At 31.0% G+C, this 24,805-nt stretch overlaps 1 protein-coding gene across 1 annotated transcript; it reads right to left on the bottom strand.

Moving 5' to 3' along the window:
- Nucleotides 1-7,527: 7,527 nt before the first annotated feature.
- On the bottom strand, nt 7,528-13,735 carry LOC143054934 (uncharacterized). The gene is made up of 3 exons (XM_076228036.1): nt 13,694-13,735; nt 8,916-9,369; nt 7,528-8,422 (listed from the first exon to the last, which is right to left on the bottom strand). Exons 2-3 carry the CDS (start codon nt 9,365-9,367, stop codon nt 8,008-8,010), a joined length of 867 nt encoding a protein of 288 aa, XP_076084151.1. The 5' UTR covers nt 9,368-9,369; nt 13,694-13,735; the 3' UTR covers nt 7,528-8,007.
- Between the last annotated feature and the right edge of the window lie 11,070 nt (nt 13,736-24,805).

Here is a 24,805-nt window from a genome sequence, read left to right as displayed (position 1 = left end):
CTTCCAGAATTTGGGACTGCTGATGCACACATCACGGATGTACACTTATTGTTGCTTGTAGCTTTATGTAGTACAATCAACCGATCCGGGTCTATTTGTACTATAGATCTTGTGTTAGGTTGAGTAACATATCCTGTATTTTGACTAGTAATAACCACATCATAAGGCTGGCTTTCCATTTCAAGCTTACTTAAATAAGTTCCAAAAAAATCAAGTAAAATCAGATTCTTATTGTCATAGTCACATAATAAAATGTTCCCCTTTGTTCCTGCTTTCCGAGTAATTCTTCCGAATTTATGGCTGAATAAAGTGTAGTACGAGAATCCATGTCTAACATCTCCTTGGACTGCCAACGCCTGTGCCATTCCTTAAATGTTCGGAAAGAAATATTATATGATGTATTATTGTCATTTGATAACAATATTGCTCATCAAAAAATCATATTGTAGAATTTTCAGTACATTTTTGGACAAAATATGGTGCTGTCAATTTAAGATGTATGCATTACAGTAAAAAGCAATTTCTGGGTCTTAAAAATAATTTTTACTAAAGTTTAAATGTGTAAGACATGATAATGTTTTGCGTGGATATGTTTACTATATTATGTATATCTATGTTTATCTGAAATAGATATATAAGCTGTGAAAACAACTAATTCAGAGAGAAACACATCATATTCAAGTTGCAAACAACAGAAACAATGAAATACTACAACAGCAACAAACGTATCAATTAAAGAGATGTCAGGTACGACACTTCCACTTCATTTTTGCATAAATCTTTAATTTGTTATGAAAACGGAGTTTGAAAAAGTTTTGTTAATATTTGTTTTTGGCTTTTTAATTGAAGTAAAAGGGAAGAGGTAGCGGTTTGTATTTGATCAATTCTAACTTATATACAAATTGAACGTAAACAACTCACAATTGTTACAATATTATTCCATGCATAATTGAGTTTAGTCATTCCAATTGATATTTTTTAGTGTTTCTTTCTATGTTGTGATGTTATACTACTGTTTCAGAAAAGGGAGAAGGCTTGATACCATTAAAACATGTAATCCCGCTGCAAGTGTTTGCAATTGCCCTAAGTCAGTAATCTGTATTTCAGTGTTTGTTTTTACTTTTTTATGTTGTTTAGGGAAATGAATTTTTAAATATTTTGGCCTCGAGCATTGTGAAGAAACATAAATTGTCTGAATGCACAACTGGTGCACTTACATTATTAGCTTGAATGTCATTGTGTGAGAGTCTAAACACGTTCATTGTAAAATCAGGATATAATCTTATTTAATAATATATTAAATAGGCACTCATAGTGATATAATAAATTCTTCTTCTTTCATAAAAATAAACATCATATAAAACTTCAAAACATATAAATGAACAAAAATTACTAAAAATAAATAACCTGTATCAAGTTGGTGTTTCTGTGTTTATCAACAAAAAATCATACTTTCAACATGTTTAGGTGAATTTTTTTACCATAAAAGATTAGTTTTCATCAGGAATGATTCGTCTTGTTCATTATAAGTTTTTCTATGCTGTGTTTTGTGCATTGTTGTCTGTCTTTTTAGCCAATTGTGGTTTTGTTTTGTTATGGCGTTTTCAGTTTATTTTCGACCTATGAGTTTAAGTCTTTTATCTTTTTTGTCTATAACTCGCTTTTCTCGTGATCACTAAAATAAAACAAGAATACCAACAACTTATGCTCCCGATGACCAATATGAACATTTCAGAGAATATTCGCATTCATCTAAGGTTTGTTTTTGCCTGTTTGGAGTTGGATTGTTAGTTTGATTCTAAGAGTTTATCGTTGATATATTAAAAGAAGGTTCATCTCAAAAGTAGGAATTTAATCTTCAATAAAGTTGGCAAACCAATATATAAGTAAATTGATAAAAATCGTTAGTCCCCTTTTATAACATGGCATATAGTAGGTTGGTCGGTTGGTAAACTGGTTGCACAACACAAAGTGTCAAATCATTCCTAAAGATGTATTATTCGAATGATTGAAATGTTGCATACTGTCAATTTTGACGGATTTTAAATACGCTAATCGATCGTTTGGCTTTGTATTTTTGGTTGAATGATATATTGATTGATAGTTTTATAACATAAAGAGGCGGATATTTCATATTGATTTGTTCATTGATTAAATAGTATGGGGACGAAGTCCCCTATTACAGCAGAAAATTCAATAAAAAAAAAAAAAAAAAAAAAAAAAAAAATCGGGAAAATTTTCCGAATTTTTCATTGTACTAATGAACTCAAAATCGTTCAATTTTTTTTTGTCGTGTTTTGTAATTTCCGGATCTGCGCAGAACACATAACTACACATAACTCTACTTCCTTCTTCCGGTCTTGTTGTCGTGAGACTTTGATTAGTCTAGTAAAATATAGGAACTCAAGGAACACAATACCAATATTTCATTTTTAATCATTCTTTGTCTTTGGTATGAATAAACGTTAGGCCTACCTCATGCATTGCGTTTCTTTGTTTACATTGAACATGACGTCATAACTTAAATAACGTCACAAGTAAAATCCCTAACAACAGAACCAAAATCGGAAACGTTACGGTATTTCCGTATCTTTTTTTAAACAAATATTTAAAATACAAAAAAAATAATTTAAACAAACTTTGTCCCCATTCACAGGTAATGCCTGCCTCATATTATGGGGACGAAGTCCCCAATAACAGTAGAAAATTCAATAAAAAAAAAAAAAAAAAAAAAAAAAATTGGGAAAATTTTCCCGATATTTTCATTGTACTAATGAACTCAAAATCATTCAATTTATTTTGTTGCGTTTTTGAAATTCCGGATCTGCGCAGAAATCTACAATGTACTTCCTTTTTCCGGTCTCGTTTGTATGAAACTTTGAGTAAAACATATATTGATCAGTCTTGTATAAAATAGGAAAGAACGCAATACCAATTTCATTTTTAATAATTCCTCGATATGAAAAAAAAAAAACGTTACCTGATGATAGCGTTTCTTTGTTTACATTGTATATGACGTCATAACTTAAATAACGTCACAACTAAAATCCTAACAACAGAACCAAAATCCGGGAAACGTTACGGTATTTCCATTTCTTTTCTTTAACAAATATTAAAGTTACAAAAAAATAATTGATACAGACTTCGTCCCCATTTACAGGTAATGCCTGTCTCATATTACTGTGACATCCAATGACAACCATTTATCTTAACTCACGAAACGATACATCTAGTATGCCCTTAATGAAGGGGCAGGCTTGGAACAAGTTCATCGATTAAAATAGACACGTGTTCAGGTTCATTCGACTAAGCGGGACATTTAAGGGAGACCATTCATCCCCTTAAATTATATTATTTCGTATCAGTATATATTAACTGGTTTTTAATTCATGATGTGTATAGTCCTGCAAAAATACAGGATAAAACACCGCTTTTTATATAATGTTCCGAAAAATATCCTTGCAATTTCTTCTATCACCGCAATGGGGAAATAAGAAAAAAATAGCATCTCCTCACAAAATGTTATTATTTCTTCCATATTGATTTTTCCTTTTTTCCCACAGATTTTAGGAATTTAAGTACTTGTTACGTAACTATGCACTTCGTTTTCATCAAATTTTAAAATGGACTTGGATTTTCAGTTTAAATGTGAATCTTAAAAGAGGAGCGAAAGATACCAGAGGAACAGTCAAACTCATAGATCAAAAATAGACTATGGCTAAATAATAATAAAAAAAAACAGACAAACAATAGTACACAAGATTGATTTAACAACGTATTTTCTGTTTTCCAGTTTCTACATCACGGGACTCAAATGTGTTAGTTTCTTAAATTATCGTTATAAACTTACTTGTTTGTTGATTATAGGGACGTGTAAATTACTTCCTTTGTATAGTATCGCACATTCAAATTTATGAAAGCCTTCATATGACAAATATGAAACTCATAGTTTCGACTGTGCCAATCTGCCAGAACAAAACATTTTGTTTCTACAAAAAAAGCTTTCATTTTTTTTTGCAGTTTTTTTTTCGCATAAAACTTTGTTGTATGTTTTTAATTATAGGAAAATAACCTAACATCATTTGAAAGGTTAGAAACGTTACACAACTTATGTTTACTGTCTGTATTTATCTCTGGAATTTGTTATCAAAGGTACCAGGATTATAATTTAGTACGCCAGACGCGCGTTTCGTCTTCATAAGACTCATCAGTGACGCTCATATCAAAATATTTATAAAGCCAAAATAGTACAAAGTTGAAGAGCATTTAGGATCAAAAATTCTAAAAAAGTTGTGCCAAATACGGCTAAGGTAATCTATGCCTGGGATAAGAAAATCCGTAGTTTTTCGAAAAATTCTAAATTTTGTAAACAGGAAATTTATAAAAATGACCACATTATTGATATTCATGTCAACACCGAAGTGTTGACTACTGGGCTGGTGAGAACATGCTAATTAGTCGTATATAACATGTATAAATACAGTGAGATCAGAGAAAGTCAAGGAAAATATATATTGATATGCAGCAAAGATTGACATTTTATAAGTTAACTTACTAAGCTCTATCAAACAGACACTATCTCGATAAAAACATTTAATATGAATAAATCGAGAAGACTGCAAATACTTGTACAAATCTCGAGACGACCTTTTCTTAGAGTTATATACAAAGAGTTGAAAGATTCCTACTGTTTAGAAATAGTTATCTTTAATTTTTAACCTGCACAGACAGACTTTTAAATGTTTATATTTACGAAAAGACAATAGATCCCTATTGAATGTACATGTGGAAAGAGCAGACCAGTGTGCTCGATTACTAAGTTGTGAAAAAAGTAAGCATACTGTAGAAAGGAGTTTGTACATGTAAATATTTTTTTGGGACGCTCAGACAATTGATGACCCGAAAGATCTTTCGATTTTGTACAATTTAATATTGTATGCATATGATTTTTTCCAATTTTCGCTCTCAATATGCAGCAAAGATTGGCAGTTTTCGAACTTAAGTTACACAAGCTTCAAAAGCAAATATCTCGATAAATACTGAATATAAAACATTGTGTATTCGAATGTATATCTTTAATAGTATAGTTTAACAAGTAATTTCTTTAATATGTACAGTTATGAACTATAAATAACTGTTGATCAGTATCGTCATCGGTTTTGTTTTTAAATGACTTTCTCGACTCATAATAAGAGTGAATTTCATTTCATTTAAATCTGCAAGCCTGTCAATATATCGAATCAACTATAAATATGTGTTGACGTGTTAACATAAGAAAATATTAATTGACTGACACTACAAATTTACATTTTTGTGATTATCACAATTGAGATTTTCAGTGTATGCCTAATAGTTAGATGTGACGTATAAGGAAACACCGTACTCGTTCTGAGCTTTTGTCTGTCTGCAATACACTTTGTTTTCGAAAGAGTACATGAAGGTTGAAAATCATGGGAGGAGCATAGTCTCAAGTGTTTATAGTAAAGAGTATATGTTGGTTAGTGGTTCGTTTTATAATGTTTTGTTTTTCTTTTCAATTTTAATAATTTTGCAAAAAAAGGGAAGGAAAGGGGGGAACAAACTTTCTAGTAGAAAGAACATGACGTTGTTCCATCAATTTGGTATTTCAACTGGCGGTGTTGTCAAGGGTTATTGAGTACGGTAACAGAATGATATCTACTGATATATGCAAATGTTATCTCTTATAAAATGGATAATAAAGGGGTGCATATTGTTGTTAATATTGAATATTGAATACGGATTTCACTTATAAAATTTGCTATATTTGAGAAAATGGCGGCAAACAGCTTAATGTTTTATAAAAAGACAACACTTTTCTATACAATCGAATGATGGAAAAGTGAAATTTACTCATATTTTTTTTTTAAGGACGATGACGGGGTTTTTAAGCGAACTCAACACACTTGTTTTATTGGACTGTTTATGAGGAAATCAACGGTCGATATTTCTTTGAAACTGAAATGTTTTTCATTCTTACATATTGTTTTGACAAAATGAACATTATTAACTATATCATATTTTTTTTAAGAAAAACAAAAATCCATGAAAAAACAATTCCACAATCTAAATTGATAGAAGTATATTTTCTTTATTATGATCGTTGGTTTAATATTTATGAATTATTAAAAGTATAAAATAATAACCAAACATTGTTGATATTGGGAAGAAACGTAAAATTGCTGTTGTTTTAGTGACAAAACGAAGTCGGTGATCCCACTTTTTTCATTCTATTTTGTTCCTAAAATAATATTCTACCTTAAGGCCAAAAATTGCAGTTAGAGCTAAATATGATGATTGTTCTTTAAACATGTTAAACGACAGTATGTGAAAATTTTTATTAAAAAAAGCATCGAAAATGTGCAACAAATATAAAAAGGTATCGGGGGTTGAACTGAAAATAAAAATAATATGCATTTTATTAAATAAAACGAAATGACCGTAGAATCACTCAAAAGTAAAGACAAATTAAAAAAATGAGTGTACAAAAATAGTTGAACCTTTCAAATAATACTCATGATTCTTAATATAATTCTTTAAATTCTAGTCATTCACTGTAGTGTTTGTTTGCTTAAATGTTCATATCACTGAGTCAATAACTTATAGCAGTATTTGGGACAAAATTTTTATTGTCTTAATTAGGGATACTATGCTCATATTTTGACTTTGAGCAGATTCTTTGTAAAATTTCTGATCACCAACTATCACTACAGTCATAACCATGATTACTTTTTAGTAAAAAATACAAAGACAGAGATAATTTATGTTCCAATTTTTTGGTACGACTGACAATGAGATATTTGTGCACCTGACTCTGCGGTTATGAATGTGATACGTATACGATAGTGACATGATTATGACAATTCAAACTGACGATTAAGCTCAACTGATCTCAAAACAACGAATTTAAAATAACAATCTTTGGGAAATCGTATGTACACTTTTTGCGACAATTATTTACGAGGACACGTTTAATCTATTTAGAGCTTAATATTATAAAAGTTATAAATATGAACAAAATATCAAAGTCTGTGGCAGGATTAAAAATGTATAAACGGTAGTTTGTGCTGCATGATTATAAATTGTCTGGATAATTCATTTATACTGTTGTATTTTGAAGATAGATTTAATTTGAATCAATTTCCTAATCTGGAAGGTCTCAATTCCACGTTGGACAACTTTTGTAGCCTGGGAAAGATTAAGCACTTGATATAAAGTTGGAGCATGTTTAAATGGTGACGAGGGTATGTAGGCGTCTATCTGCCTTCATGAATGGTAATTTGTATCTTTGCATCGCTGTTATCATTCCGTGCACGTATGATCACTCAATAATGATTTATATAAGTTTGAATCATCTCCATTTTACTATGTGTCAAAGCAACACATCTCAATTTTCATAATTATTAGTTAACAACACATGGAAAAGTATCTATAGATTTTAAATCATAGTAAAAAAACAGACTCTTAATATTTATGTAAATTATTATAATATATTGAAATTGATATAAAGCTAGTTGACACATGGTTAACTAAATGAAAGTTCGTAAACAGTGAAAGTGATAAAGCACCATTATGGCTGATGGGGATTACAGGATTCACTTACAATACTGGTCACTAAGAAGTCAGATTAAACAAACACGTGAGTCCCCTAATAAAATTGAGGTAAAACAAATATTTTGTTTGATTGACTTGATAAAAACATACAATGTGATTGGGTTTAAATTCGACTATACCTCCCAAAAACGTAAGTACCTGTTTGTATAATCCACATGTACAAGTAACACAAAAGTTCTAGTTAACCAAGAAACCAAAAATGAAATTCTGTTAACATTAAAAATCTTATAAAAGTGAAACTTAAACTAAAAATTTCAACATCGCCTGTTTGTCAAATATTTGTTATAGTAAAATTACAATACTGCTAATATAATAGCACAGTTATAACCGATCTCAGCTTACTAGATCGTAACAACTCGCATACATCTTCATTAATCAAATAACATCAAAAACCAAAACAGTCTTTCCCCAATCATTGACAACATATAATTTATCATAGTTTGTGTTGAAACATAATGCAACTGGTTGTTTGATATAATGTCGACTGTCCAGTGGAATATCTAAAACCTTCCTGTCCTGTGTCAGTCGGTGTATGTTGTTAGAACTCTGACCACTGACGTATATGTGTCCATTGTTATCTGAGCATATATCAGTTGGTGTAAGTATAGTTTCAATGTTGACAGTATACTGATAAAGGGGAAGTCCCGGCGTGTGTTTTGTCCCCTTTATGTAGCTCTGGCCGCATATACATGACAACAAATGTCCAACTTCTACTGCGTGGAACTTCACGACACGGGGATCAATTACTATCCCCTTTGAACGAATCTGTCCCTTTTCGTCTGTGAGGGGTCTAGAATAGTAAGACGTAATTGAAAAAATATGTAAATGACACTAAAACACGATTGTAACATATTGTAATGTTTTAAATATTTACTCAAATTTCTTAACTATAAACTATTTGTTAGCAAACTTTAAGTTTTTGAAATACTAATGATTGGCTACCTCAGGAATAGATTACATCTGCATTATTTGTCAAAACAATTTGTAAATTTTGGTCCTCAATGCTGTTCAACTTCGTACTTTGTTTGGCCTTTTTAGTTTTTGGTAATTTGAGCGTCACTGTTGATTCTTCAGTAATAAACTACCGTGTGGCGCAAGTACAAAGTTTTAATCCTGGTACCTATGACGAGTTTTTTTACAACCATTGGGTCGATGCTTTTGCTGGTGGAGCTTTTATACCCCCGGGTATCACCAACCCAAAGTAACTTTTATGTGTTGACGTGAATTGCCATTGATACGGTCATAACTAGAGATTAACTATAAAATATTGAATGACGACTTACATGTAATAGTCATTAACTGGATATGCGTATAAAGAAGTTTTCAGATTCACGCCAAGATAACATGGGACTTTATTTGGAAGATCTAGTCCAGAATTCGGGACTGCTGACGCACAAATCACGGACATACTAGGATCGATACTTGCTGCCTTATTTAGTACAACCATTTGGTCCGGATCTATTCGTAATACTGATCTGGAGTTCGGCTGAGTAATATATCCTATATTTTGACTTGTAATTGCCACATCAAATGGTTCACTTTCTACGTTCAACTTATTTAAATATGTTCCAAGAGGATCAACTAAAATTAGCTTCTTGTTATCATAATCGCATAATAAAATGTTCCCCATTGTTGTCGCTGCTATTCCAGTTATTCTTCCGAAATCATGGTTGAATGAAGTTTTGAACGCGAATCCATGTCTAACATCCCCAGAGACTGCCAACACCTGTGCCATCTCTACAATATTCGGTACGAAACATTATTTGACATATTCTATAATTATTTGATAACGATTTCACTCACTACAAATCATCATGTATACAATCTTCAGAAAGTTTTCTGATGAAACACGGTGTTGATAATTCAAGATGTACGTATCAAATTAAAAACAAAGTATGGGTCTTCAAAATATATATTGTTTATACAGTTTAAATGTACTAGAACATACACGCGAAATCGCGGGAATTTGGAACCTGCTTAAAAGTATGTAATATGTTGTAGGATGATTTTTTGTAAAAGAAGGAAAGGTAACAAAAGTATCTTAAACATGAACTGGTATCAATATAACGTTTTGAATTTTTCTTTACTTAAGTTTTGTCATGAACTTCATTGTGTAAAAATGTGTCGTTAAATCTTTAATAAAACATGATAATATAGGCTATTGTGATAAAACTGTATATAATTCAATAGTGTGATCGTTTTTGCTTTTTTATATATAGTTGACTTTTTACTCCTATTGTGGAGGTGTGCCTAGATTGACAGAAGATAGACAATACAGATACAGTCATTCGAAACAGATTCCACTAATAAAATAAAGTTTAGCTAAAAATCAAAATAATTCATGCATTCTGTAGATTTTTTTTATTCATTTTCATAGGGCCTGTGTCGTTAAATCTTAAATAAAACATGATAATATAGGCTATGCCTGTGTCGTTATTTACGTGACGATAAGTGAATGACAAAAATGATTGTGTTTATTTTCACACGGCCTGGGTCGTTGCTTACACTTGGGACAACATATAACGATTCAGGCAATGTGAAAATGGCTTGCATGAATCTTAAATAAAACATGATAATATAGGCTATGCCTGTGTCGTTATTTACGTGACAAATAAAACATGATAATTTAGGTTATGCCTGTGTCGTTTTTTGCGTGACGATAAGTGAATGACAAAAATAATTGTGTTTATTTTCACACAGCCTGGGTCGTTGCTTACACTTGGGACAACATATAACGATTCAGTCAATGTGAAAATGGCTTGGTTGAATCTTATATAAAACATGATAATATAGGCTATGCCTGTGTCGTTATTTACGTGACAAATAAAACATGATAATTTAGGCTATGCCTGTGTCGTTATTTACGTGACGATAAGTGAATGACAAAAATAATTGTGTTTATTTTCACACAGCCTGGGTCGTTGCTTACATTTGGGACAACATATAACGATTGCATGAATCTTAAATAAAACATGATAATATAGGCTATGCATTTGTCGTTATTTACGTGACGATAAGTGAATGACAAAAATGATTGTGTTTATTTTCACACGGCCTGGATCGTTGCTTACACTTGGGACAACATTCTTATATAACGATTCAGGCAATGAATCTTAAATAAAACATGATAATATAGGGTATGTAATGTAAATTTGCCAAACTTCTGGAAATATAAACGGAAGAGGAGGTTGTCTAAGAATAAAAGCCGGGGTGATGACGGACACATATCCGGACTTCTTTTTTTCCGTTTTTCTCCCAAAATAACCGAAACTGAATAATCATAAGAATGGATGACAAATGCGACTATTCATGGTACCTACAGGACATACAGTCACAATGATCAATTTATTGTGGAAGGAGGAGAAGCGACACCAAAAATGAGGTCTTCTCGTTTAATAGTATAAATAAGGCAATTGGAACTATTAGCTGGACATGTTTACTAATTCTGTGTTCATCTAGTACAGATATATGAATAGAACTGCTTTAATTCCTAAATTTCAACTGGCCAATTGTTTACATGATCCAACACTTAGACTTCGAGAACTGGATCATTTAAAATCATTATTATACATGCTACATGTATATAATCATTTCTTGACTAAAATTACGTTAAGATAACAAATCATCTGGAAACAGTTTTAATTTGATTTTTCAATTCAGAAAATGATGACTCATATTTGCCTATATATATCTTACGTATAATTTACGCGTGGATTTAGTAGTCGCAATACAGTTGCGTTTTGAAATTTAACAGAGAGAGATAAACTCGTTTGGATTAAAATGTTAAAATGCATTGAAAGTCATATGCAATTTTATGTGTTTAATAGCTATGCACATTCTATAATAAAAGTAAAATCACCATGACAGTTGCATTAAAACCCATCGTATTGACAACGATGTGTGAACAAAACAAACAGACATAATAGGTTAACATGTCAATTTTGGGGTTCAGCAGTCAACATTGTGTTATATAGTCTTAATTTCAATAAAAACAAAAAATATGAAACAAAGAAGCACAAAATGACATATAGACCAAACATGTAAACAAAGATTAAAGAAAATAATACATACATTTACCATTAAATAACACAATGACGGGATGAATAGGTACAGAGCCTCGTCATTTATGTATCAAAGAAACATAAGAAGGCATATAAATAAGCACATAAGCAAAAATGAAAGAAAAGAATACAAAAATATTAAATAATATCACAATAAAGGGTATTTTAGTACATAGCCACGTCATGTGTATCAAAGAAACACCAAAAGGTATATAGACAAATTACGTTAGCACAAATGTGTAAGGGTAGTGTGGAACCCAGTGTCTCGCATACTTTTGCTGTTAATCGCAGGTTTACAAAAAATGAGGAAAACAAAATATTCCTCTTGATAACATCTTATGATTGTAAAAAGCTTCTGCCTTAGTTTGGTCAAAATCCAGGATAGCTTTTGAATTAAATAAATGTTTAAAAATTTAAGTGCAGACTTTATGTTATGTTAACTTGCAGAAAAGCTTAGTCTATTTATAAATTAAAAACAGAAAAAAAGGAATAAATTTTTACAAAATTACCTTCTAGATAATAGCTTTTGATCATAAACAACCTTTAGTCCAAGTTTGGTACACACGACACATTCAGGATAGTTTCAGAAAGTTATTAAAATCTTACAAACTTTAACCACACAGTGAATGTTATGTTTCCTAGCAGAAAAAAAAACTAAGTCAATTTATAAGTAAAATACGGAAAAAAATGATGTTTTTTTACAAAATTTACTCCTGGATACTACCTTATGATCACAAACAAGATTAAGTCTAAGTTTGGTAGAAATCCAGGATAGTTTAAGAAAGTTATTAGAATTTTAAAATCTTTTACCACAGAGTGAATGTAAAAATGTGTCCTGGCCAAAAAACTATGTTTGTTGATAAGTAAAATACGGAAAAACAGGATTGTTTTTACAAAATATACCTCTGGATACTATCTAATGGTCACAAACAAGCTTCTGTCCAAGTTTGGAAGAAATCCAGGATAGTTTAAGAAAGTTATTGAAATTTTAAAAACTTTAACCACAGAGTGATACATATTTCGAAGTGAACATTTAATTATTGGCTGGTGATATTCCTTTGGTATCCTCTAACGGCGTTTATATATCACATTTCGCTCGCTATGCCCCGTTTCTGTTGTAACAGATGTAATCAACGATTATATCAACGACGTATTTTATGTACTATATTCTTTATGTGCCTTTCCGAAATTATGGACCATTAAAGCAGTAGTTGTCGATGGTTGCTGTATATCATATTAATGTGTCGGTCATCAATTTTCTTTTATTATCAGACCGTTATGTGTCTCGTTTGACCTGTTTTGCATTTGTTATGACTGGAAATTTTATAGTTGGTATGGGTTTGCTCATTGTTGATGAATGCCGTACATGCATTTACATAAATCACTTAATTTCTATTGTATTTGGTCTCTTGTAAATAGTTGTCTTATTGGCAATAATACTTATCATATATCATATATCAACCATGTGTAATAATCACTTGTCCTACATTATAATTTACCCACTACGTTACACAGCAAACCTTTAGTTTAACGGTGGTACAGGCCTATTAATATAGAAGTGGGTTTTGTACAGGTAAATTTAAATCGAAACATCATGACTTTTATTGAATGCATTACATACCTCGTATTGTTCCATTTACACTTACAAATGAACAAACAGAATAACATGATTCCAAGACATTAGAATTATGTGTACTAGTCATGTTGTTCAAAGTCAGTACCTGATAATGAATCTACACGGACTTATTAATTGGATCACTTTATAACTATGTCAAATATGTTCACCTGGGGACATAATAGACATAAGCAGACATTTTGTTGTAATCTTATTTTGATAATTTTTCAAACGCAGTTTGGTTGATGTTATGTAATATTGAATACTTATAGTTCCCTACTGTATTTATGATCACAGCATTGACTTTGTATTTAAGAGCAAATTAATTTAAATGGTGGGATTCAAATATATATATTCTTTTTGTATAATGACACAATAAACTTACTTGTTTGTCGAGATACGTGGTGTGTAAATTACTTCCTCCTCAAGTTTTTAGAAAATTCTATATTTATGAAAGACTATTTCAACAAATACAAAGTCCATCGTTGTGACTGTGAAAAAAATTATCTGAATACAATTGACTAACAGGTAATATTGTTCCGAAATTGTAATCAAAAGTAAAATCACAAAAATACTGAACTCAGAGGAAAATCAATACGGAAAGTCCATAATTACATGGCAAAATCAAATAACAAAACGCATCAAAAACGAATGGACAAGAACTGTCATATTCCTGACTTGGTACAGGCATTTTCAAATGTAGAAAACACATTTGTCGAAAAAGAAAAAGAAAAAAATACCATTGCTAACCTCCTTCCCAAATCGTATGTTTTCATATGTAGAACATCATGAACATTCTAGAGGAAAGGTAAACGTTTAAAGGAAAAATATAACCGAAATAAAAAACATAACAATAGCAATAACAGACACATTAACTGATTATATATGGATTATGTTTCGTTCGTCAAAATTGAATAAGCAAAAGAGAACAGTATTTACGTGTTATTGGGTACACTGTATATACCTTTTAAAAAATAGTTTAAATGTCATTATCGCATTGGTGTGTTATGTACAATAAACTATCTCATAAATGTAGTTCCAATGCAACCATAATAAATAATAAAATGATATAATAATGCTATATAATCATATGTGTATACTTTAGCAATTTCAGGTCTTGTTCCGTCACAGTATTTGGGATAGCTTTCATACTAAAACATGTAAAAGAGCGATGAAAGATACCAAAGGGACAGTCAAACTCAAACATCGAAAACAAACTGACAACGCCAAAGCTAAAAATGAAAAAGACAAACAGACAAAGAATAGAACACATGACACAACATAGAAAACTAGAGACTAAGCAAAACGAACCCCACCAAAAACTGGCGTATCATTTATACTACAATAACGAGGTCCAATTAGTTAGCCAGCATGACGTAAAAACGACGAGTCAAAGAATGCAACTTTATATAAATAACTAATATAGGACAATGGTGTTCACTGCATCATGACAGGCTCCCTTGTATTCCAAATAATTAATATTACCAAGTACTACCTAGTTACGTGTCGAATCCAATATCGATATTATTTGACTATGTCACCTGTTACCTGTTAACGTCTATGTACATTCCGCGTCTATCAGGCGCACCACCAAACGGGTATTTGGGATTTGCTAGATATAAACACATAAGTTGCGTCATTTTACAGCGATTAGCATTTCTAAATTTAAACACTAATTCTTAAAGCAGTCGGTTGTTGTATAGAAAAACCAAGACAACTTTAAACAGAAAATTCAAGCACGTGTGATGACTGGTATCACAACATCAAGTCTGAAACGTGGTTCAAGAATATTTTCGTTCGAATATCCCTGTTGATCTGATAATAGATAAACAGCAATACATGATTCAAAAATAGATTGATGTAAACATAAAAAAAAGAAACCTAACCCTCATACTGGGTAACGATTTTGTCTTATCGACTATCTGAATCGGAGGAATTTAGACGTAGTTGCTTACTTTATATCACAATTTGAACTTTTAGTTATCCACAGTGAAAAGTGCATCGCCTCTAAGAGATTTTTCTGTCTAAAGGCATGCACAATAACATGTTATGTGTGTTTTCAATGTATATTTATTGAGAGCATCATCGTTTCTTTTTCGCCAATCTTTTACGGTAAAGAACACAGTTGATATATACTCCCCGTGTCAGACGATAATTTTTAATGCATAATTTCAAGGCCTGCTGACTATTCTCAGGTATGAAAGTTTATGTTTATACCTGATATTTTCAACATCCTGTACAAAATAATCAACCGAATTAACAACTAAGGTCAATTCTTAGTAAATTAAAGTAAGAAAAACACCAATAGCATATCAAATGTATATGCATAGTAATCCATAAACTGCACCTTCGTTTTATTTTTTCATATTTATATAAATAAATGACACCTGGACATAATACAATTAGACAGAAACTCGAAAATACAGATAACAGGAACACAACTAGAGGTAATATATTGTGTATTTGTTATAGATATTGAAATACAGTTAGTTACATATATAAGCAAATACCCGATACGTCTCTCGGTAAACTCATATTGGAGACCCTATAAGAAGATGTTTTTAAGTGGGAAAGAGACAACCCTCCCTCATAGTCACACTGTATAAAACGTTAACAATTATAGGTCTAGATACAGCCTTCAACAGCTATACCTATAAAACTAAAAAACATGAATCTCGTATCAAAGTTGTCATTGTTACTTATATATTCAAAGCTGGTGTATCTTTCTGTGTTTATAATTATAAGTAATAACTTTAATGTTTCCTGCTAATGGGGTTAGATCGCCATTGTTCATCAATGCAATACAATGATTAGATTCCACTGCAAAATGAAATATTTACGGTAGATGTATGTTTCATTATACTAGTAAAATGTGTATTTTATAATTGGCTAACAACAATCTCGCGTCATTCTGAAAGCAGCCGTCATTTTAAATTGAATTGTGAATTCATGATGGTACGTGCTTCTACAATAGAGTGCACAGTTAGGGAAAATAAAGACTTGATAGTTATCTTGGTTTCATGAGTTAACAAAACGATGCTTGAAAACAAGATTATTTTCTTGTTTTTCTTTTATTTATCTTTGCACTTTGAAGTGTTTTTACAAAATTAATCTTTATGTCATTTTTATTTGTTCTTTCATTTATTTATTGGCAAAGAATTGAATTTTAGAGAAGGTAGACGAATAGCTTAAGTGCAATATTAAATATGAAATATGATTTTTTTGTTGGTGCTTGTAAACATTTCAACACCGTTTATTATACCATTGTTGCTGTTATGATTAATAGTCTGAGTGGTGGATGCAACTTCATTCAGCAATGACCAGAGTTCAAGCACAAAACCTTAGAGATGACAATCTTCTGATCAACGTAGTAGATGTACCATTCAGAAAACCCAATTCCCTCAAACAGATTTGTCTTTCATATTCAGATTTCTCTGCTATATGTTGACAGTGGCCGTTCAAAATAATTGTGTAGTCGGGGGCAGCAATACTTTTTTCTGTGAACTATTTGTTTACCTATTATAAGGAGTTGTTTCTAAACTGCTATGTGAAATATTTATAAACCGTTCACTGTCTGTTATCTGTTCTGTTATTATGGCAATGTTGCTAACTATTTTATCTGAAAATAGGTATCCGTTACTCGACACTAAAGGCTGTTCGCTTGTCATGTTTTGGAATTTATGTCAGATTTTTGGAATCTTCTGGTTTTATCCATTTGAATTCCTTAAAACAAATTGCCAATTGACCCCCATTTTTCTTTTTATAAATCTTTTACATGATATATAATGATAAGCCATCTGTAAAAGTTTTATAAACTCCTTGTTATTTTTAATAGATTTTGAGCACTCAAACTTGTCAATGGAAAAGCCATGAAAATAAGAGAGAACATGTTCCCGCCAAAATTTCAAAGGCTTTAATATACCCCTTATCCCCATTCAGTATATGTTAGTGTTATGAAAAACTTGTTATTTTGAAACTGAGTAGCGAACTTCCTTAAAGAGTTCACTGTTTTGACATTATTTCTCTCTGTTAACTGTTATTAACAACATTTATCAAGATTCACGTTAATCATATTACATTTGTTGTTATTCTCGTTCTTTAAAGTTAAACAGCAGATATATAACATGTCTTTGGACATATATGACTGCCAAAGATGTAAAAGATAATAGGACTAACGTGTGGGGTACTCTAACAGCACCTATTTATTGCAGTTTTTTCCCTCACGTGTATTTATGATTTGACAAAGGTTGTCATTCTGGGTTTATTTTGTATATGTTTGCTTATTTACTATATCAAACCACTTAAATTTAATTTTTAACTCATATTGTATTATAGAAAAAACGATCCAGGATTCTATAATGAGGAGTACACAAATGCATCCGTGCTAAAAAATCAACACATGTTTTGAATTATGTCTTTAAATATTTAGAACAAATTGAGATTATTGCATGCTTAGTTATAAAAAAATATAATGTTTGCTTGTCACATAGTATTGTATTGTCGTCTTAAGTACCGGTCTTTGTAAAAATCATGCAGAAGGTGATTTATGGCATGTCACAAAAGTATTTTTTTTGCCCTATATCATAAGAACTTTGGTAGATGGTCAAAATTCTGTCTGTATTTTCCCTGTATTATGCCCGTTGCCATGGTAACCACCAAATCAACATTTTGCCTGAATATGTGAAAAAAGACCCTTTTTGAAAATATAAAATAAGGGAATTTAAAGTCCCATAGAAATAAAGTTAATCAATACAAACAATATGTATATTTACAGTATTGACAAACAAAACCCCAAACTATATAAAAACGTTAAAATTTTGAATTTACTAAATAGTTTGTTTCCATAGCAACCATTTAAAAATGTGTTAAAATTCGAAAATGAAAAATTTCAAAAACTTTAAAATTTTAAATCTGTTTATCTCCCAAGACCAACAATACCATGACATGTCATTGACAAATTTTGAAAGACCACACTCTATATATTAAGAAAATAAAAAGAAAGTCGTGTGTTTTTTTTTTTCTTTAAAAAAAAAATTTAGTCAAAAATTGTCAATTTTCACCAAAATTCAGATTAACAATCAGATGAATAATCAAAAATTTTGAACTTAAAAAGCTAAAACATTCCATTTATATGTGCATTTCTGACACACATTTGTTAATTTTAAACGAGAATATATGATAAATGAAGATATACTTGTACAAAATGAAAAATCATCACTCTGGGTATGGTGCACCCCCCTTTTTTTTCGATTTTTTTTTTTTTTTTTTTTTCAAAATTATAAAATTTGTTGAAAGAAATGTAATATCTCGTTGTGTTTACTTGTGAACTAAGTATTTTAAGAATTTAAGCATAACACAACTTCTAAAGTTGAGGGCAGCATATGTACCCCCTCCCTTCAATCTTATATGTAAGATTTCTCAGAAGTTTAAAAAAAAAATGGTAATACGCATAACCCGTTGTCGTGTCTAAGACTGATGCTGTCAGTGAAAAAGAATAAAGTTGAATTCAAAACTTAATTACTAGTAAGTCTATGTATAAAGATAAGAGGATGTGTTGTAATTGTCAATGAGACAATTAACTCTCAACCAGAGAGCAAAGACATAGAAATAAACAAAAGAAGATCACCGTATATCCTTCAACAATGAGCATAACATGATTATCTATAAAACAAATCTTAAAGAACATTTAAAAAAAATAGCTCAGGATCCTTTCTCTTTCAAAATGGCTATAAAGAAGTTACAGTAACAATTTAATGCAACTCATTGTTGGTTTTTGAAACAGATTGATGCTTTAAAAACTTTAACCCTAGACTAAACAAGAAGACTCACCCTGAAATGTCTGGTTGGTTTTATTTATAATTGAATTACTTTTGAAACTCTGCAAGTGTTATGTAAAGATTTTAATACAAGTATCATATTAACTTAACATTATCGATGTTCTAAGAAAATGAGGTCAGGGTAAGATGAACTATGTCAGACAGACGAAAAAAAGAGAACGGAAACGGAAAATTCAGCATTTTTTCCATTTTTAAAGGGGCATAACTTATTGACAGTACCTGTTACACCAATAACATTCTAACTGTTCTGAATTTTATGGAAATAAGCATTGTGTGTAAGTTTCAAAACATTTGGTTGTGGCAAACTTAAGTTAGAGAACGGAAACAAAAAAGTCAGCATTTTTTTCCATTTGTATAAGGGTATAAGTCTGAAACGGACGTACTTACAGACAAGGGTATAACTTAATGCCCTCTTTGCTACAGTGGGGGCATACAAATTCTACATGTTCTATCTGAGGAAATATGTACCAACGATCTACATTAAATTGTGCAAGAATTTGTCAATGTTTCTATTGTATATGGTGGAAAAGGACAGCTTGTCTTTTATTTTTTTTTTTTAAATAACTGAATTATTATTTGTATACCGCAGAATAATCGCGTTTTTTTATGGTTCTCAAAAATATTTTCCTTGTGGCCCTGAGGAAAATTTGCTGGTCCGAACTATTGTATACTGTTTTGATTCTCAAACCTTTATGACAACCATGTGCAATGACCATTCTTGAATTTTGCCTAATTTAATCAATTGTTATATTTACATATTTTTATGCCCCCGCAGTGGCGGAGGGGGCATTAATGTTTACCCTTGTCCGTCCGTCAGTATGTCCCAACGTTGGTTTCTGTTCTCTATCTTTAGTTTGCCTCAACCAAATGTTATGAAACTTAATCACATTGCTTATTACCATAAAACAAGACTAAGTTTGGTTGTGTCACTTAAACCGTCCAAGAGTTATGCCCCTTTACAAATAGAAATATTGCTGAATTTCCGTTTCTGTTCTCTAACTTTAGTTTGTCTTTACCAGATGTTATTAAAATTATACACAATGCCTAAAACCACCAAATGCAGATCAACTTTGAATTTTGGTGGTGTAACTTTCACTGTTCTATGCAATGCCTCTTTATAGAGGGAAAAAGTTGCTGAATTTTTTGTTTTGTATTTCATTCTTTAGTTTGCCTCAACCAAATGTTACGAAACTTTTACACAATTCTTATCACCATAAAAGTTAGTACACAATTGGTAAGTGTCTTCAGTCATGTCCGTTTATAACTTTTATGATATGGAAGCGGGAGCATCATCTGTGTCCAATGGACACATTCCGCATTTATTTCAAATCTTTTAGATAAGTTAGATTATTATATATTAGAATAAAAAGAAAGGTTCTGTAGTTCTTCTTCAATTTCAATTTTAGCACAGTTAAATCGACATAGTGACAAATAAGTGTTTGCATAAAGGTTTCGATACATGTCGATTTACATGGGAGGTAAATAGTAACAGCCATTATAATCTGACTCTGCGCAATAGTATACTAGTCCACAAAAGAAACGATACAAGGCAATGTATTTTCCATAGATAATGAAATTGGAAACACTGTACCAAGATTAAAACTGTCCCATTTGTCTAATCTTTACAGAGTGTTATTATCTTATCAAAACCACTGATTTATTATAAGACAAAAAAAATATTTTATTTTTTTATTTTTGTTATATCAAAAATAGTATTTTTATAAATAAACCAGATGCTCCGCAGGGCGCAGCTTTATACGACCGCAGAGGTATTGCACAATACTTAACATGATAATTTTGGACCCCGATTTGGACCAACTTGAAAACTGGGCCCATAATCAAAAATCTATGACCATATTTAGATTCAGCATATCAAAGAACCCCAAGAATTCACTTTTTGTTAAAATCAAGCTAAGTTTAATTTTGGACCCTTTTAACCTTAATGTAGACCAATTTGAAAACAGGACCAAAAATTAAGAATCTGAATACACGTTTAGATATGGCATATCAAAGAACCCCAATAATTAATGTTTTGATGAAATCAAACAAAGTTTAATTTTGGACCCTTTTGGCCCCTAATTCGTTGGGACCAAAACTCCCAAAATCAATCCAAACCTTCCTTTTGTGGTTATAAACCTTGTGTTAAAATTTCATAGATTTCTATTAACTTATGCTTAAGTTATTATGCAAAAACCAAGAAAAATGCTTATTTGGTACCTGTTTTTGGCCCCTAATTCCTAAACTGTTGTGACTAAAACTCCCAAAATCAATCCCAACCTTCCTGTTGTGGTCATAGAGACCTTATGTTAAAATTTCATAGATTTCTTTTTACTTAAACTAAAGTTATTGTGCGAAAACCAAGACAAATGCTTATTTGGGCCCTTTTTTGCCCCTAATTCCTAAACTGTTGGGACCAAAACACCAAGAATCAATCCCAACCTTTCTTTCATGGTCATAAACCATGTGTTAAAATTTCATAGATTTCAATTTACTTTTACTAAAGTTAGAGTGAGAAAACCAAATGTCTTCGGACGACGACGACGCCAACTTGATACCAATATACGACCAAAAAATTTTCAATTAAAAAAAATCGAAATAAGAACTTAATTTTTTTCGTTTAAACATGGTGCGCTTAAAATGTTGATTGCCAACCGTCCTTGTGTCCATCTGGCTGTCCTTGCAGCGCTCGCACATGTACAAATAATGTCAGATTTTTACGAAACTAATACTTTAGGTTATTATAAGCAATATCTCAAACAAGTTAAATATTGGTGGTCAATCGACTTTTATAAAAACAGTTATAACCCTTGAAAATAATAAATTTATGGAAAATAGCCCCTTTAACGCTCCCACAGGTACAATTCTTGCCAGATTTTTAATAAAACTTATACACTAGATTAATATCAACAATATCTCGGATGAGTTCTATAATCATGGACAATTGACTTTTTTTAAAGAGTTATGACCCTTAAAAATATTAAAATTTATGAAAAGTGGCCTTGTTAGCGCTCTCGATGGTACAAATTTTTTAATTTTTTATTTTAAGTTTATTTCTGATAGAACGGACGTAGTTTTTTTAGGTCACCGTTTCAAAGGAACTGTGAATTTTGCCATCACTTTGCTTCCGTTGTCGTCTGTCCGGTGTAAAATATTTGAAACATTTCCACTGAAACTACTGAACCAATTTCAGTAAAACTTATAAACTGAATGATTCTTAGGATATCTAGAATAAAGTTTGTGTTCTATTTTCTATTTTGTAAAAAAACATGGCCGCCATGGGTAAAATAAGAACATGGGGGTAAAATGCAGTGTGTAGCTCATATCTCAAACACTAAAGCCTTTTAAGAGCAAATTTTCAGATGAATCTAACAACCCATTGTTGGGTTGCTGCCACTAAATTGTTAATTGTACGGAAATTTTGCAGTTTTGGTTATTATCTTGAATATTATTAATGACAAAGATAAACTTTAAACAGCACAACTTTCAGCAAAGTAGGATCTACAAATAAGTTTATATGACCAGAATTGTCAATTGAATCCTTATGGAGTTATAGCCCTTTAAAGAAATTTTTCACAATTTGTTCATCTAGTTTGCTTCCTTTAAAACAAATCTTCTTCTGAATATGCTTAATCAATTTCAGCCCAACTTGGGAGTTATAATCTTGTATAAATTTAGTTTTTTATTTCCTTGTACTTCAAGAAACTTAGCCACTATGGCTAAAATGGAACATAGGGGTAAAATTCATTTTTTGCTTTTGAAGAAAAAACGACAGATACAAAGAACATTTAAATGGAATTGTTAAGCCACTCATTGATATATATTGAAGGGACAAATAATCATTGATGCAAGATTTAACCAAAAATTACAGGTGATCGATTCAGGTTCTTTAGAGTCAATTTTAAAGACCATGAAATAGCATCTAAAGATTTTAAATTTCTGTTTGGGTTGTTCTCTCTTTGACACATTCCCCATTTCTAAAAAAAATCTAATAGAGTCTATATAAAAATGGTGTAGGGGGTTCTATTATTGACATCACCCTTTGAAGAAATTTCATGTTTTAATGCTCAAAATGTTCACAATTGAATTCCATCTTTTAAATTTTTTAATAATTTTTTGAATTTTGAAAAAAAGGGGGGGGGCACCATGCCCAGAAAGAAAAAATGTCCTTCTCTACAAAAACATCTCTATCAATCATATTTTCTCATTTATAATTACCAAATTTGTGTCAGGAATGCACGCATAAATGGAATTTTTTAGCTTTTTTAGTTCAAAATGTTTCAGTATTCATCTGTTTGGTAATCTGAATTTTGGTGAAAATTGACAATTTTTGACTAAAATTATTTTTTTAAAGAAAAAAAAACACACGACTTTCTTTTTATTTTCTGAATATATAGAGTGTTGCCTTTCAAAATTTGTCAATGACATGTCATGGTATTGTTGGTCTTGGGAGATAAACAGATTTAAAATTTTAAAGTTTTTGAAATTTTTCATTTTCGAATTTTAACACATTTTTAAATGGTTGCTATGGAAACAAACTATTTAGTAAATTCAAAATTTTAACGTTTTTGTATAGTTTGGGGTTGTGTTTGTCAATACTGTAAATATACATATTGTTTGTATTGATTAACTTTATTTCTATGGTTCTTTAAAATCCAATATATTTCAATTTTCAAAGGCTACTTATAGACGTATTTAGGCAAAATTTTGTATGGATGGTTTCCATGGCAACCAAGGTTGAAATGAAAAAATTAATACAGAAAACTTATTTTCATACCATACCTTCATCATAAACAAAATATAAAGACATTCGAAGAGGGGTCATGAATCGCCCATCAACAGGAACCTGCATGATTCTTACAAAGACCGGTACTTAAAAATCGTCATAGGATACCATTGTCATATCCAGTATCAATCACAACGGTCTTTGTGCTCACACGTTTGACGGCAAATATACTCCTTATAATGCGGTTATAGACGTACGTAATAGCCTCAACATTGCAGACATTTTTATTGTAGAAATCCGTATCTGGTGCATACACAATGATAATATAATGGTTTGAACACTATTATAAACGTGACTGTTAACATTCGATCCAACAGGAACAAACCCTGACAATTGAGCTAACAAATTTCTCTACAGAATTCGAACCTACATTTTGAATGAGCAATATTTGTGTAGACGTATGTCCCAATTTGTAGCCTGAATTCTATATGATAATACTGTACATCTATTCGATGTATGAAACTGTTAAAGTTATATATATGACCAATATACATGTGGTTGAGTTCAAAACTATCAACGATAGTTAGTAAACAGTGATAATATTACAGTTTGTTGGTAATTTATTACTAGCAATGCATGTGTAGTAAAGAACATTAGGTTATGACGCCCAATCATTAATGTGTTAAATTTTGACCAATGTTTATAAACTAGAGAAATTAAGAGTCCAAAAAAGTTTAGACACTCGTCTTTGGTTTAACGTATACAAAATGGTATTTGTTTCGGTGTATTGCAGTATACATACTTTGTCGCTTCATTCATATCAATAATGTATTTTATATGTTTAAAATATATCCATGTTACTATGCGTCAAAGCAACACCTCAATTTACTTATATTAAATGGCAAATGAAATAAGTTCTTTATATGTTATAAATATA

This window comes from Mytilus galloprovincialis, chromosome 12, assembly GCF_965363235.1.
Source record: "Mytilus galloprovincialis chromosome 12, xbMytGall1.hap1.1, whole genome shotgun sequence".
Classification (NCBI taxonomy): Eukaryota; Metazoa; Mollusca; class Bivalvia; order Mytilida; family Mytilidae; genus Mytilus; species Mytilus galloprovincialis.
Note: the sequence above shows the minus strand (reverse complement) of the source record. Positions and strands in the feature narration are given on the sequence as shown.